General features: G+C 52.9%; 1 protein-coding gene across 4 annotated transcripts in view; it reads right to left on the bottom strand.

Moving 5' to 3' along the window:
• CHD6 (chromodomain helicase DNA binding protein 6) overlaps positions 1 to 17,165 on the bottom strand; it is an 83,654-nt gene that overhangs the window by 36,548 nt on the left and 29,941 nt on the right. For all 4 annotated transcript variants that reach the window (XM_058850350.1, XM_058850352.1, XM_058850351.1 and 1 more), the window contains 4 exons: positions 6,526 to 7,019; positions 2,896 to 3,034; positions 2,235 to 2,384; positions 54 to 119 (listed from right to left, as the gene is read on the bottom strand). In XM_058850350.1, the coding sequence (XP_058706333.1) occupies positions 54 to 119; positions 2,235 to 2,384; positions 2,896 to 3,034; positions 6,526 to 6,986 (816 nt within the window). In that variant the 5' untranslated portion in view covers positions 6,987 to 7,019. The remainder of the gene's footprint in view (positions 1 to 53; positions 120 to 2,234; positions 2,385 to 2,895; positions 3,035 to 6,525; positions 7,020 to 17,165) is intronic.

A 17,165-nucleotide genomic window follows, 5' to 3' on the forward strand; every position in this document is an offset into this window, starting at 1 on the left:
CCATCCCTCCTCTGCTCATGGACTTCCAGCCCCACTGACATCTTGCCACTCACCTCCTTCTGCACCATCCTGGAGGCAAGGATCTTCTCAATGATATTGGCATCATCCTCGGGAGGCTCCTGGGGACAGGAAAAGAGAGCTCTGTTTCTCTGGATCAACACGCGCCCCTGGCACTCTCCCAGCACAGAATGGCTGCTTGCTCCTCTCCCAGTCCCCCAGCTGGGGAGACAGAGTTGGCACTGGGAGCTGGGAGAGCTGTGCTTGGGGAGCCCTTGCTGGGTGCGAGGGTGTAAGCGCCACCAGCCTAGCTACACTCACCCTCTGCCTGTCCTCTTCAGGTCAGCCCGGCCACAGCACTGTCAGGTTTGCTGTGTGGGTCCTTCCAGCTACACCAGGGTAGCCAGAGAGGGTGGAAAGTCTCCCAGAAAAGAGGAGGGAGCTTGGGCAATTCTGCCCATGGACCCAAGAAAGTAAATATGCCAAAATGTGCACATTCCTGCTCCAAGGCACTCTCCATGCCGCATTCTGGTCATGCCTTGGCATTTATACTGCCCCATAGTGCTGGATGCTCCAAGGGCCTCAGGAGGGCAGGCAGCATGCCTGTCAGGCCCTGCCACAAGTCACCCACACACTGTTATCTGCCCATGGCCACAGAACAAGGGCAACACCTCCTCACTCCACCACTCTCCATGCAGCTCTTCCTGGCAGGCTCGAAGTGCTGCCTCCTTCCCTCTGCAGGCTTCTACTCTGTCCCCAGAGACTCACCCATAGATCCCTCTGCTGGCACCCAGGGGCTCCCAGCACAGCCCCAGCCCCTCTCACTGAGCACAGACTCTGCTGCAGGTGGCCCTAATGCTGTCCTGCTGCCAGCTCTGGGGAGGTAGAGGCTCTCCTGGCTGTGGCTGTGCCAGGACCAGGCACACCAAATGCCAAGGGACAAGAGAGACAGTCAAGGGGCATCAGAGCAGTCCAGTGCCCTGGTGCTGGGAGCTCCCATGCTGATTCACAGCCGTTACACAGGCTTCCACTGGTCTGTGGCTCATTGCTGGCTGCCTGAAGGCTGCTGGAGGAGCCCTGCATTGCCCAAAGAGCTGTTTAGGACTGTGTCCAGTATGCAGGGGGAAAGCTGCAAGTCCAGGCCATGGAGAGAGCAGCCCTGAGGCTGAAGCACTCACATCCTGCCCTGCCTGTCAGTTCCAACCCTGGGAGCAGCCACAGGCAGTCCCAGGCTGGCCAGGCCTCAGAGCAACCACCCAGCCTGGCTGCTTTGGACTTCAGCCTTAATGAACCATCTGGAGCAGGACAAACTGAGGTAGAAGCTTAGGACTGAGAGGAGAACAGGGTGGGAGCATGGACACATGCCAAAGGCAGCTCATACCTGCTGCTTTGAAAATCTTGGAGAGATGATTGCCAGGAGCCCAGCTGGGACACAGTCTCAGGCAGAGCTGGAGCTGCACTGGCAGCATGTCCTGTGGGTGTGTGGCAGCCCCAGGCCAGGCACAGATCATCAGGTCAGGGCTTATTAACAGAGCTAATACCCACCAAAACCTTGGGAAGAGGGGACTAGAGAGGGTAACAGAAACACCATGAAAACAACTAGTGCCCGTTATTAATATCTGGCAGCTTTGTTAGTGACCAGAGAGATGGAATGAGTTGCAGGATCCAACACACAGTCACAGACAAGCAGGAATGAGCTGCCAGCACCCACCAGGAGCCAGCACTGAACCAGTGGGCAGAGACAGAAGAACAGCAAGGCCCAAACTGCACTGGCACCGCGTGGTCCCTGCCATGCTGCCCAGCAGATCAGCTCAGCTGGCAAGGGTCAGGCTGGCATCACTGTGGACTGAGGCACTGATGGAGAGCAGCAATGCAGGCAGAAAATTATGACCTGGCACCTACAAAGTCCTCAGCTGGCAGGGACAAAATAATAATCATGGACAGGAACTACAGAGACCATAGCCAAAGGTGGACATGGGCAGTGGGTAGGACATGTCCATCTGTGTGACACATTCCAGAGGCGTTAATCTCCAAGCAGGAGCAGGTCAGTTGGACCAGTACACCTCTTGTCCATCTCACAGTTCCTAAAAAGCCAGCCTAAACCCTCCCAAGCAGGCAGTCTCTCACCCCATCCTTAAGCTGGGACCCACCACTTCCTCAAGCCTCAGCACTGACATTTTGGGATGCCCTGCATGAGGCAGATCCCCCACACCCCCCAGTCCCACATCCAGCACTACCTCTGCCTGCCATGCCAGAGTAGAGGCAGAGAGCGCGGAGGTTCGCCCAGCTCCCAGCACAGCAATTGTCTCGCCGTCATCATCCACAACCTTGAAATCCAGGTCCTCGTTGTACTTCCTCCTCTTCACCTGCCGTCCTGAGCGCCGTTTCTGTATACAGAGTGAAAAAAGGCAGTGCCAGGAGGCATGGGCAAACCAAGTACCTCCTCCTTGCTTAAATGGCAGAGAGGAAGCCCCAGAGCTGCCAGAACTCCTTCCAGGCCCTCCCCTGCGCCAGCGGGATGGGGGGTAGTAGGAAAACAGGCACTTCTTGAGGTGCTGAGATCTCCATCCTGGCCCACAGAGCCCTATCAGTCCCCAAGATGTGAGGCAGAGGAGCCCTGCAGAGATGCAGGGCATGCAGCCCCCCAGGCTCTGAGGTCAATATGTCCCCCTGTGCTGCGCCAGGAAAGGGAGCTGCCCAGAGCTGTGGTGAAGAGAAACACTCAAGGCTGAGACATGCAGAGCCCAGGGCAGCAGCGTGCACCCAACTCTGAGCCAACAGCTGACTTCAGGCTGATAGAAGCTGACCACACTGCTGAACATGCTCTCTGATTCCTGTGCCCAGAGGCCCTTGTTGTGGTCCCACTGAGAGGCAGCCAGCCGAGGGCTTTGGACATACCTGGCTGTCAGCTGATTCTGCAGACTCCTCTGGGCTCTGTACAGATGGGCTCAGGAGATCCTGATCCAAATCCAAACTGTTCACTGGTATTTCATTTTTCCTCTTCCCTTTCTTCTTCTTCTCCACAGGGGTGTCTTTGCTGCCAAGGCAGACTGACAGTTAGATCATGTCCTGGGGATCCCAGGGGAGAGGCAGCAGGCACCCACACAGAAAGAGCACTGTTCCCACCGGATCACCCAGAGACAGCTCAAGGCTCCTGGGACCTCCCCCAGCACTGGGGATTCCCAGTCATTGATGCTCATTAAGGACACCAAGTATTTCTCCATCAGTTCCAGAACACTGGGACGTAAGGGTCCACATGCCCTGCCTGGTGAGGAGGCTGGGTGCTCTCACCAGCCAGGGGAACAACACAGGGGCTGTAGGAGCTGAGGTTTGGCTCATGGGGTCTAGCACAGGAACAAAGAGGATCTCTCCACCGCCAAACTCAGTATGCCAGGGCAGCAAGGTGCCTGCTCTGATCACAGCACTCCCAAACATATTCTGTGCTAACCAAAGTCAGAAATAAAGTTCAGCAGCCCTAGAGGCAACCCATGTCCTGGCACCCTGGAAACAAACCTTCAAGGCCAGTCTGGGGAGCACTGGCCACACTGCTGGCCACCTTCTGCATGTGCCACAGAGCTCTGCCAGACCCCAGTAAATCTTTACACCAAGCACAAGCTGCTCCAGTTCATGGTTTGTGCTCCTGAGTCACAGCACAGACCACCCTCCCGAGGCAGCTGAGCAGACTGGCATGAGCCTCCAGCTGGAGGGAGTTAAGCCCTGTGATTGCCAGGGACACAGGAGGATGCAAATTCAACTCCCACAGGTGCAATGGCCCATCACTGCTGGCTCCAAGGGCCCACTGGGAAGCTCTGTTGCACCAAGGAACTGCCCTCCATGCCCACCACCTTCCTGAAAAACATGGAAAGACAAGCCATCCCACAGCATGTTCTCGGAGTAAGGGCCACCTGCACCCCTACCTGCACAAGGAAACAGGACCAGGAAGCATCACGGTAGAAAAAACAACTGCTCCCAGCATGCCAGTCCATCCTTACTCTCTGCAAGGAACACTTAAGGGAATGGCTCCAAAGAGCTGGTGCTTGTTCCAGAGCTGAGCAATACCTCCTTCCTCACTTCCAGCCCCACCATTTGTCCCCTCCACATCCCAAATCTGCACAGTGGCACAGCAACCATTAGTTTCAAAGCAATGTGAAGGTTTTACCTTCATTTAATGAGAAAAATCTCTGCTTGACTGTGATTAGCAAAAAATAAAGGTAAAAATTTGTTGTTCAGGCCAAAAATGCCCTGGCCATGCATATATGCCTAAATTAGAGGCTCTATCTAGCAGTATTTCCACCAAGCAGTAACTCCCAAGATATTGATTTAGTCACAATTAACAACTGCTTCATTCATGAGTCAGTCATTGACTATGATTAGAAATAATTTAGAAGAAATTATGCCACCATTATCTGCCACTTAGAGGACTCCCAGCAATCATTCCATCTGCAGAGAGTACAAACTAACTAAAGCCTGCTGCTCACCTCTCCCCTTCCTGCGCTGCCAGGGCTCCCCAGGCACCTCCCCAGCTCCATGTGGCCAGGGGGCACAGGGGGATAAACAGCCCTGCTCCCTGCAGAGCTTCCACCCTGACACCCATGGCCATCCCTCACACAGAGGGCGTTTCTTGGTGGCTGACCCAGAGCCCAAAGCAAGTCTGAGAAAAGGCTCAAAGAGGGGCTACAGAGGCAGGAAAGTTGTAAGGAGGACCACCTGACTTTCCAAGCAGCAGAACTGGAACTAGGTCCTCCTGGAAGGTGCAGATGAGCGGAAGGCACCACCACAGGCTCAGGCTATACTAGGATAGAGCATCAGGAATGCACAGAGCTTTGTGGAACTCCCAGACTCCCACACACAGTTTCTTCTGGTTGCATGATGTGTTACAGTAATATTACATTGTTTGGTTTGCATGAAGTGGCCTCTTCACCAGGGCTCTGCTGGTACCCAGAACAGCAAGTTGGTTCCCTTTCAGCCCCTTGTGGTATGCCTAGAACCTGCTGTACCCAGGTAGGAGAGCCAGGGTTTCCAAATCTGCAGCTGGGGTTACCCTGCCACGAGCCCCATCTCTGGTAGAGTGATCTGTGCACCAGCTACCCACAGCAGGTTACACAGTCATGAGCTGCCCTGTATGTAATACTCAGCATCCTGTGAAGGCACTGCTGGCAGTCAAAGGACCTACAAGAGCCATGAATGCCTCAAGGAGCACAAGCCTCCATGGCCTGGTCTTCCCTGGGTTCCCCTGCTTTGGTCTGGTCCCACAGGTCCTGCTGCAGGGGCAGATCTCTGTGAACTGCCTGAATGGCAGGTCCTTACTGGTGGAGCAAAAATGTTATTATGAAAATCTGATGGCTGCATCCTTCATCCCAGGACCCTCCTTGGGGCCCAACGCTGCATTCACATGGGCATCATCCTTCCCTTCCTTGCCTGCACCCCCTCTCCTTCCTTCTCCACATCTATCCCTCTCCTGCAGTCCTCCTTGGGGCCTGGAGGAGCCCTTCCCTCACCTTCCCAGCATGTCCACTTGATCCGCCCATACCCATCTGCTCTGGCTCACCAACCCATGACAAACATCTGCAGAGCCCCAGGCTCAAGGAAGAACACAAGTGACAGCACTGCATGTCTCAGGGATCTGCTGGGGACATGGCACCCAGCTCTTGTCCTGCTGAGCAACCCACATCTCCTCTTGTCCACAACCAGCCCCCACCAATGGCACTAAAGGCCAGCCCAGTGGCAGCTCCACAGCCATGGCCCCTCCAGGATCCAGCTGTCAGTGAGCTCTGAAGGAGTAGGGCTCTGGAAGACCAAACGACACTGGTGCTCTTGAGACCTGCTCTGCTCCCTGCATATATTCTTCATTAAAAAGAAATCAGAGCTTCTGGCCAACCAGCCTGTTAATTAAAAGGCTGAGGAAATTACCAGAGGCGGCGGCGCTGGCCTGTGCAGCTCAAGGGAGACCTCAGGCCTCCCCCCACTGCTGGCTCTGACTGCCAGAACAGCTCCACAGCTGCCAGGAGGGACAAGTCTTCCAGGAGAGGGAGAGGGGATAGGATGCGCTCCACTATCCTCCCAAACCAGAGCCAAGGGGAAGCAGGCTGCTGGCCCTGGGTGTGCCCTCATTTGCACACAGTCCAGGGCCAGGTTCTTCTCACTCACATACCCTCTGCCCGGGCCCCAAATCATACAACAGGCCCTCTGCCACATAGCACCTCACTGTCCTGGTGGAACACCTCCCTAAAGTCCCTTTTGCCCCAGGACATTTTTTGCCCCAGGACACTCGGCACAAAGGCCAGACCAAGGAGAGGCCGAGACTCTCCAGTCCTCTTATGGATTCATAAGGGGCCTCATCCACAAAAGAGTACTCGCCTGTCCCATCTCTGCATGGCCAGAGAGCTCATCCTGGCATCCCAGCCAGTACATCCAGCCTTCAGAACAAGTGTCCTGCACACCCAATGCTGCTCTCTCCCAGATGCAGCTCCCTCAAGTCTACAGCCCTGTCCACAGCAAGCACAGGGACAGGGCCACACCATCACCCACCTGCTCTTCTTGGGTCTTGATCTAGGGGCTGGCTCAGAGCCACTCTTCTTGTCTTTAGGCTCCTTCGGGGCTTTGGGTTCCCGAGGCTTCCGGGGCTTCTTAGCCACCTCCCTCTGCTTGGGCTCCTTCGGCTTCTTACACTCCTTCACCTTTTTAGGCTCTTTTGGTTCTTTAGGTTCTCTCCTCCTCTTTGGTTTCACCTCCACAGCTGCTTTATCTCCCCCTTCCTGCTCTCCCAGATCCTTTTTCTTCCGTTTCTTCTTCACCCCCGTGCCCCCACTGTCCTGCATCCCGTTCTGGGTGCTTGTCCGCTTCTGGGGAGCCCCGTTGGGCTCCTCCTTCGGGCACTGGCACTGGCCACCTGTGTTTGTGGCTGTCACTGTCACCTGGTGGGGCACCTCGTCCTGCTCTTCACTGCTGGCAAAGGTGTCCTGAGTCTTGCAGTCCCAGGCAGACGACATTGGGGAGAGGCTCAGTGCTTTTAAGCTTGGCGGCTGCGGAGAGAACACGAGGTAACAGGTGAAGTAAATGTTGTAAATAGCAGGTGCCCCAGAGAAACCACAGTCCTACAAGGCTCCAACCACCCAGTGCAGCATCCCTCAGCAGTCAGGGACTATGGCTAACAGCCACCGTGAGCAGACACAGCTTAACAGGAAGACACCCCCCCCCTTCTCTGCCCAACTGAGGCCTTTTGGCTCCTGCCCAGCCCATGCAGGTCTGAAGCAGAAGTGGCTGGCCCCAGTGTGTGCTCCATTGTTCTGCCCTCAGCTGAACACTCCAGACTCCACTTGGCTAAGACAAGAGCAACCTGGGCATCCAGACCACTTCCTGCCTGTTGCTCAGAGACAGAGATTATCCCAGTAGGGACAAGGAGAGGGAATTAGGGATGCCTTGCAGCCTACAAACAAAAAGTGGGCTCCCAGATCCATCTGGGGCAGAGCTTGAGGCAGAAGAGAAGGGTTAGACCAGCACTGCTCACAGGAGCTTCTGGGTGCTGGGGTTCCCTCCAGGCCAGGAGAGAAGAGAGCTGCTCTTCCTGCTTCAGCACTTCCTTCTTTCCCCATGAACTTTCCAGCACTGAACACTGAAAAGAATTGAGCTGCTCAAGAAGCAAGCATGACCAGACAGCAGCACTCAAGGGTGCTGCTCTCTCCAAGCAGCAGCAGGAGTGCCTGTGGTGAGGACCCATGCTCTATGTGCAGCAACCTTGGCTCCAGGAGAGCAGCCCAGGGTGGCAGGGCCGGCAGAGGACAGCTCAGGGAAGGGAGCTGTGGGTGACAGTTCTCAAAGCAAACCAGAAACATCCCTTATAGCAGCTGGCAGAGCAAGAAAGAGCAAGGGATGCACAAAAGAACAGGCAGAAGTGCAGCTGTGTGCTGCAAGGATGGGGAGAGAAACGTATCAGGTTCCATTTCAGCTGCTCTAGCAGTCAGTTCCCATCCTTAGCACCCCAGCTCCCCTCAATGCATGGCTCAGTCATGACCAGAGGGAAGCAGTGGCCATTGCTGGGCCTGCTCATCACAAGGTCGCTGGTAGGGCAACCAGCACCAGACCAAACCCAGTGGCACGACTGGGACTGGAAAGCTGGTTCTGCAACTGGGGGCTGGTGGCTGAGTCATGAGACAAGACACGGGCCCTTCCCACCAGTCTGGTGGTGACAGCTCCTTGTAGGGAAGCTGTGGAGTGGCCCAGGAAGTGCTGGGCAGCATCTCCTGTGCCTGTGGGGATAGGGGCAGTGTTTGCTCCGCTGCCTTACACACACGGCTGCCCCAGGCCAGGGGTGCTGCTTCCTTCACAAGCCCCTTCCCTGGTGCTGAGGTGGAGGTGCCACTGCCTCTGGCAGCAATGACCTCAGCACCATCCAGGTCCTCAAGACACCTCAGAGCTGTGGGAGAGAATGCAAATTTTTACATCTTACAGGCTATGGGCTCGAGCCCATCCAGGGTTGTCTGGGCACAACTCTGTAACACTCAGACTTCTGGTATGGATTAGATGGAAACATTAAATGAAACAGACTGCAAGTGGAAAGGCCCTGATGCCCCTGCAAACACCCATGAGTGGGGCTGCAGGCTTGGCTGGCATCGGTCAAGCAGACTGCACCAGCATCCCTGCCCACGTGCAGCCACTTCCACCCTTGGCCACTGCTGCCATCTGCACCAGCAGCCTGGGATGGGGGAGCAGCCATCCTGCCACATGGATCAGCTATCACAGGGCACCTAAAGAATTAATGGGAACCTATTCATGACCAGGTGAAAATCAGCACTATTGATGCTGCTTCTGAGACCACTGCCTGTGCAACAGGATCAGTCCCAGCCTTTGCATTCTTCAGCTCTCGCAAGGTGGGGATCAGCTTAACAACTTAGAATCATAGAATGTCTTGGGTTGGAAGGGACCTTACATATTTTCTACTTCCAACACCCTGCCATGTACAGGGACAACTTTTACCAGGCCAGGTTGCTCAGAACCCCATCCAACCTTGAATTGAACACCCCCAGGGATGGGGTAGTCACAGCTTTTCTGGGCAACCCCTTCCAGTGCCTCACTACCCTCACAACAAAGAATTTCCTCCTAATATCTAATATTTTATATATATATATATATATATATACATATCTGTAATTCCTCCTACTATCTAATCTAAACCTATTCTCCTTCAGTTTGAATTGATTCCTTCTTGTCCTGTCACCACATGCTCTTGTAAAAAGTCTCTCTCCATCTTGTAAGTCCCCTTTAGGTAGTACCCCTGATAAGGACAGTAGAACAGAGCAGCATTTTACTCACTTGATAAGGATAGTAGAACAGAAGAGCATTTACTCTTGTCAAGGACAGTAGAACACAACAGCACAGCCTTGTAGAAATAGATAAAGGATGTAACTTAGGCAAACAGAAGTCATGCAAAACACAAGCAGGATGCCAGCTCGGCTCTACAAGGCTGACAAAGCAGAAGTTACGGAAAACAACAATATTGCATTTACTCGAAAGCAGGGGTGAGAAACAGCCACCTAAAATGGACACCAAAAGTGTCCAAAGAACCATGCAAGGACTTCTGATAAGATGTGTAACCATGTAAAATAAAGCCAAGGAAGTGGGAAGAGCTAATGAATATGTAATCAGTGTGTATGATAAAATCCCTGTTCACCCAACACTCTTCAAACTGGAAGGATCCCTCCAAGAGACCAGCACACTACAATAAAGAATGACTGCTTCTAATACTCAAAACTGTGTTGCACAGTTTCTATCCAGACAATATTGCTATCACTCCTTTAGGTAAGTCCCCTTTAGGAACTGGAAGGCTGCAAATACATCACCCCTAAGCCTCCTCTTTTCCAGGCTGATCAAACCAAATTCTCTCATCCTTTCCACATAGCAGAGGTGCTCCATCCCTCTGATTAACTTGGCGGCCTCCTGTGGACTGGCTCCACCAGGTCTGTGTCTGTCTGGAGCTGAGGACTCCAGAGCTGGATGCAGCACTGCAGGTGGGGCCTCCCTTGACCTGCTGCCCATTGTTCTTTTGATGTATCCCAGGACATGGTTGGTTTCTGGGTGCCAGCACACATGGTGTGCAGTCTCTCATCCACCAGCACCCCTAAATCCTTCTTATCAGGGCTGTTCTCGATCTGTTCCTGCCCCAGTCTGGATTGATACTGGGACTGATACCCAATCCACACTTCCTTAAAGATCTGCCAGCTCTGTTCCACTCCCTTGTCCCTTCTCCCAGGGAATCCCACTGACTATCTCCCAGAAGAGCTGGAAGTCTGTTTCTCTAACACTCAGTGTCAGCACCTTGGCCTGGAATCCCCATGGGCATCAGGTGTCACAGCCTGCCGTGTCCCAGGAGCACTACTGGTCCCAGTCAGCAGCAACTGCCTCCATCTGGAGCAACCAGGAGCTTCTGGTGCAGGCCCTGCCATGAACGGGCCATCAAATGCCAGCCTGTGGGATCCAGGTGCACAGCCAGGCAGCACATGGACAGAGGCAGGGAGACTAGGCTGCTTCCCCACCAAGTGCTGGCCAGCCCAGAAACCATACTCCCAAAGCTGCTTGGTCTATCTTGAGGGGAAAATGCTTTGTGTTACGTTCCTGAAGCCCACAGCAAGCTCTGGCCATGCATGTAGGACTGTGCTGCCAAGTACAGTCTGCAGTGAGAGCCTGGCACACTGCCACGAGCCAGGGAATGGGTTTTTTCTACTACCCCTTGATGAGGTTCAGTTTATCCTGGCTTCTCATCAACAGGAAAACCTAAGAAAGCAGTGCCAGCTTGTGCTCCTGCGTGGCTCCAAAGCACGCTCACTGCTCTGCCTGTGGCAGCCCAGGTGGTTCCTCGTGGCAGGCAGGAGCTCACCGTCCCCAAGCAGCTGTTGCAAGAACATCAGCCACTGTGCCACAAGGGAAATCGCCTCTGCTTCCAAAGGGCGAGAGCCTGAAGGGCAGGTGTCACACTGCTGGGCATACAGCACCCACTGCAGGGAGCTCTGATGGAGCAGCAACCTCAGCCTGAGTGGCCTGAGATACAGGTGTCCATGAGCCAACAGGCTGCCCATGGCTGTCACTGGGCTACCGGCCACTGTGTGTGCAGCCACAGCCAGCACTGACACACCACCACATTCAGACCCCTTTCACAGGGGAGAAACACATGCAGGAGCCTAAATCCGGCAAATCATAGCCCTGGGACACACTGCAGCAGGGCAAGGCAGGCTGCTCTAGACCAGCCAGGAGCTGCTCTAGGCAGTGCTGACCCTGAGGGGGCAGGAGTGGGGCAGGGCAGGCAGTGCCTCTGTACCCATCTGCCCAGGCTGGCCCAGTAACAGACTGCACCCACTTCACAATGAACCCACCTGGAACCCTGGGTGCCAAAGCACCTGGGGGCATTCAGTACTACAAACTCATAAGGTATTGGGGAAAACCACTAATTCTGGTTAAATCCTGCCACCCTCCTAAGTAGCTTCTACTCAAGGTGTGAGGGGGTCTCCTTGTCACACGCTCCATACAATTCAGTTTTGCCATCCTCCCCCTGCAGAGCTCTCTTGGCCCAGCTGAGGCATAGGTGACAAGTCACCCTCTCCTTGCAGGTGGGCTGCACCAGCTCTCAGGCCGCCTGCCTTATCCTGCTCAGCCCTTCTTCCAACCCCACTGGCTATGGGGTGGCAGTAGGAAGCCACGTAGCATCAGAGGTACCACGGAGTAGTAGGAGGGTTTCTGCTCTGCTCCTTTTCCCTTTACAAACCATGGAATGTATCCTGGGACAACGTGTAGGGAGATGCCAAACTCTGCCAGTGCTTTACAGTCTCCTCCAGGAGCAGGGACAGCCCCCAGTGACGACACATGCATAGCTGGTTCTCCCATACTTTACCGGGCACATCTTGAGACTTCCCTCAATTTTTCAGCCTCCATGTCCATTTCAGCATCTCAGATGACTGCAGGAATCAGCACCTTTCCTCCCCAGTCTGTGCTGTGAAAGCAACAATACCTTCCCTGTATTTGGTTTCCTTTCCTTTAACCAGTCACTAATTTACAGAAAGACCTTTCATCAGGACAACGTTCACAAGCATTAAGTAATTTATTCTTAATATTCAGAATTATTAAGAATTCATTCAGTGAGAAACTTCTTCAGCTGCTGGTTGGGAGCCCATGAGCCTTGCACCAGCCCAGGCCAACTTCAGCCCTGTGACTCAGTTATCTTTAAAATCCCCAAGAGATTGCAAGGACTAACTCTGCTTTGCAAAAATCATGTTGACTATTCACCAGTGTAGCATTTTCAGAAACAAGGTGTTTATTATAGTTCCTAACTACCTAAGTGAATATATTGACCTTTAGTTTCACATTTACTCCCCTCACCCCTTCCATGGCCCTAACGGGTGATGGCAGCAACACTATTTATTACCAATTCCCAAATCTCATAGTGTTCCATTACAATTCCAGAGTAAAGATCCTCAAAACAGATGACTTATGTTACTTTGCTCAAAAATGTCTTTACCATAGTCTTCAAGGGCAACCTTCTGGGCCTCTGGCATCAGAGATGGCTCTGGGTAGAGAGCCTATTTGACTGAGCTGTTCTGCCAATGCTCAATTTCCACGAGCCCTCACTTGACCTCACCATATTTACTCCGTGACTCCTCTTACAGGCTTTTTAAATCCTGAGAGAGTTGGAAAAAGATTTGTTATTAGACTCCATGTCTTTAGTGGTTCCTGATTTGATGCCCTGCCTTGCTACAGGGTTACTTTTAAATTCACAGAGTATGTGTCCCTTTTCTTACTATCACTTTTTAAAACTAAATAGAAACATATCTTTCCATTCAACTGCCCACTCTGCATGCCTTTTTACAACTAAGCAAGCAGCTTTGTTGCTTCTGGGAATTTTGGAGTAAGGAAGAAATAAAGACCATGACTTCCACATTTTGGTAGATGATATCCATCTCTCAACCTCTGGTAACTGAATCCAAGCAGCCTCTGCTTCCCCAGAATATTTTTTACCCCTAGAACTATGCTCTTGCACTCTCTCTGAACTGGCTTTTTTTTGGTGATGATTGTAATGATTTCACATTTCCAGAATACATTTTTATATAATGAGGTTTTTTTATTCACAGAGGAATCTTCTATAAATTACATTTCATACAGTCCTTCAGCATCAGCTGACCATGTAGTCTTGTTCCATGTGCCTAACTACTGTCAAATAGAAGGTCAGGAGAAAAAAATGTTTAAAACCTCCCCAGAGAGCTGTGGAGGCTAACAGAGGGCACTTATAACTATAACAACCCCATTCTAGGGCAAAGCCAAGCTCAGGGTGGGCCGTAATGGTGTGGTGTGTTTCCTTAATATAAATTGTTTTGTTTCATTTATAGTCCCAATTTGAATGCCGAGTCTTTGTTCAGGATTTGGGGGAAAACACCACCAGGAGGTGGGAGATAAAGCAGCTCCTGTTACTCAAAGGGCTCCCTCCCCTCTCCCAAACCACTGAGCCTGGAGGATGCACTGGCTGCTCCAGCCCACAAGGCTCACACCGCATCCCCGACCCTCTGCAAGCCCTCCAGCAGGGCTGGGTTCACAGGGATGAAGGGACAGTTTACAAACTCCCCTTGGCACATGCACAGGAGCTGAGGAACAGTGAAATTCAGCAGTGTTTTCCCCACACCTGCTCAGGGCAAGGCCAGTGGGAGTGTCTGTCGTGAGCCAGGGACAAAACCTACAGCCCCACCTGCCTGCTCCAGGTACCTGCAAAGGGAACAACAGCGGAGAGGAGGAAACTGCAAAGAGAAGGTGGGGAGGGGAAGAAACAACATCTCCATAAAGGCAGCACTGATTTACAGAGCTTATGCACTTTCAGCAGCAGAAGCAGCAGCAGCAGTAATAATAACGATAATGATAATAATAATAAAATAGCAATAAAAATAACTGAGAGGCAGGAGCAGAGAAGCACCTCTGGACCCACATGGTAGAAGTCACATGCCAGCACTGCCAGGAGATGTGATGGGGATGAAGGACATGTTGCATCTGCACTGCTGGGTGTTGGAGCCTGATCCATATCCAAACCCTGCACTCTCCATGAGTTTGGGCGTAGGAAGGAGAAAAGACCAAAAGCTTCATGCCCACCCCATAAGCCATCCTGCAGGCTTTCCTCTCCAAGAGCAGTGTTCCCTACAGGGCAAAGCTCTGCCACAGCCTCAGGATCTGAATGGCAGCTCCAGTAAGGAAGCCACAGATGAGTCCTTCCAATGGTCACAACACCAAAATCACATCCACCTCCCTGGGCAAGCAGGCTCAAGACAACATCCACACAACCCAGCCTCGTCAGGCAGTGTGACCATAGCCAGCAGCAGTGGCCATGCCACATGCAACCTTGAACCCAAGTGCAAGGCTTGGCAGGCTTGGTCAAGTTTTCCTGCAGTGCACCAGAAGAGCTCTGCAGAAGCCAGCGTTTGGGTCTAGGACATGCATCAAATCCCACAGCGATGTGTTCTGTAAGTGGAGTGTACACAGGGACCCTGACTGCAAGGGTCATCGAAGGTTTCCATGCTCTTTAGGCAGAGACTGATGACAGGAGGCTTCCTAGCAACCCCACAACAGCGACAGCAGCCCAGGATGGGCACCACAACACAGCTCTGCCTCCCTGAGATGGCCAGGCTGGCCATCATCAGCCCAGTCTATCCACGTAGCTGGTTGCAGAGCCCAACAGGAGCAGAACAGGCAGCTTCTTCCACACAGAGGATTTTGGCAGGCTGGTGAGCCAAACACTCCAGCAGCCCCACATCCACCACTGGTGTGCACAGCATGGCTATTGCGCTCCGGTTGCCCAGTGTGTGCACCCCTTGTTTCCAGCTCTTAAACCAGTGCAGCAAGAAGCTAAAAATATACGAGTGCCACCTTCTATCATGTCTCTGAGCAGGCTCTGCAGTCACCATGGGATGTGCATGACGGAGGTGGGGCCTGGCTCTGTTCCAAAGATGCTCCACCATGATGCAGCTCTCAACAACTACAGCTAGGAAGGTCCATCCAGTGCCAACCCTGGCGGCAGGCACACATGTTCCCACCATCCTAGCAGAGGGAATGGGTGGGGCAGAGGGCAATGCTGCTGCCCTGGGCTGTCCAGGCTGTCCTCCCCCCTCAGTTCTCTCTAGCAGGGAGGAAAACCTGTGCAGCCCTTGGAGCCTGGGGAGATCCAGCACTCGTGGCTGTCTGTGCAGGAGAAGGGCACCCTGGCAGCTTACTGCTCCCCCTGCCCTTCACCCTTACAGAGCAAGTGCCCAAAACTCCTCAACACACCCAGCACTGGGGGTCATCAGAACTGACAGTCTCAGCATGACAAAAAAAAAAGTCCACAGACAGCTTGGGACAGAGCTACAAGTGCTCTCAGGCTTGGACAGCCCCACCCCCTGTGCTGACTCCCACTGCTCAGGAGACTGCTACAGCCTCAGGGAGCTCTGGTAAAAAACCCCAATTGCATTTGGAGTACATGAGACAGCAAAGCTCACTTTCACAGAAACAGACCCATAAAATTCAGGAAAATCCTTCATTTTATGCAGTGAGTGCATGAAGCAAAGGCAAGCATAGCTCCCCCTGATGCTCCCAGGGGCCTCCCTCTTGCAAAGGCTGCCCAGCAGCCACACAGTGCCTTGCAGTCCTGGGCTGTTCCCCACTGCTTCCCACTGCTGTCCACGCACTGCAGGGAATCCAGCCATTCTTGCCACTTCCAAGCCCAGGCTGGAAAGCCAGAAGACCCCTCCAGGAGAAGGCTAAGGCATCACAGGGCTTTCTATCTCTGTCTCCAATGCAATTCTGCTCTGTTCTCACAGTCCATGCAGGATGGGAGTACTTCCATGGCTGTAGAATAAGGAGATTTACAGGCACTGTGGGATAACTGTATTTATTTTAGTTCATTATTTTTCTGGTTATTTAAAAAATCAGAGTTTGGCAGAAATAAGGAGTAGAAGACCCTTCAGTGCCCAGGGACAAGCAGGACACAGACAAGAGAGGCAGGCCAGGGAATGATGGTGCTCAGCCCTCAAAGGAGATCCATCACTCGTCACTGGTCTCGGGGCACTCCTGTCCCACCTCCACCAGCAGACAAGGCACCCTGGCATGAAAACTTGTAAGTCATGAGACAAGTGACAGGTTTCACGAGTTAGTCACAGCTTGGTGACAAATATACCAGATTTTTGTGCATTACTAAGGAAGAAGAGTTGTGGAAACACAGCCTCTGCCTTTGCTAACAACAGTCCTCAGATGAGTGAACCAGCTGGAAGTGCCCTGTACCCCAATCCATCATAATTTGAACAGGAAGAGAGGCACTGCTGCAGGGGGCACTGAGGGAGCACAGAGCTCCTCCCCAGACAGCCCACTTTGAGACCCCATCTCTCCAGCCCAGGTTTCCTAATCCACTGGCAGTGGATTAGGCAGGACAAAGCACTTGGGATAGCCAAGGACTAGAGAAAGGAGAGAGCACATCCAGTACTCTTCCCCAAAGGCAGCTGACAGCTCCCCTGCCATCCTTCACCAATATGAAGGGTACCAGCATTTTGCCAACCTTTTCATCCTTGGGCCTGATCCTACACCCACATGATGACCAACATGGAACTTCTGCAGGTCAGAGGTTGACAGCGAAACACAGGACTTTTGAGAGCCTTGGAACCACATAAGCATCTCATCTTCTCCAGAGAGACTGTTCAATGGGAGGCAATAGCCCCCCCTTGGTGCCATGAGAAGTCTCTTTACAAGGTGTGAGCGCTCCTGGGCTCAGGTGTCCAGAGTGATGTGGAATGCCACCCCTTGCTCATTTTGTCCCCAGTGCTGCTCATCTGAGCATTACAGGGAGCCACCCACCCCTTCACCACCTCAACCAGGCACCAAGAATCCCCACAGGAGCCCTGCTTGGCCAGGCTTACTTCCAAACATTGCACTTGGAAATGCTGCACCCCACCCCATGACATGCTGCAAGGTTTGTCCTACACTGCTGCAGGCTTAGAGAGCTCAGGAGATAAGCAGCTGGAACTCTACCCCTCCTTGCTCACACCACATGCCTTTATCTCCCTCCTAGATTTTATCTGCAGCAACAGCTATAGAAAATAATTTGTCAGCTGAGCCCTCTAAAATCTCCAAATGGTGGGGGAGGATGGTTTTGCTGTGCTTAAACCCCATGTCATTTCAGT

Source organism: Poecile atricapillus, chromosome 15 (genome assembly GCF_030490865.1).
Source record: "Poecile atricapillus isolate bPoeAtr1 chromosome 15, bPoeAtr1.hap1, whole genome shotgun sequence".
Lineage (NCBI taxonomy): Eukaryota > Metazoa > Chordata > Aves > Passeriformes > Paridae > Poecile > Poecile atricapillus.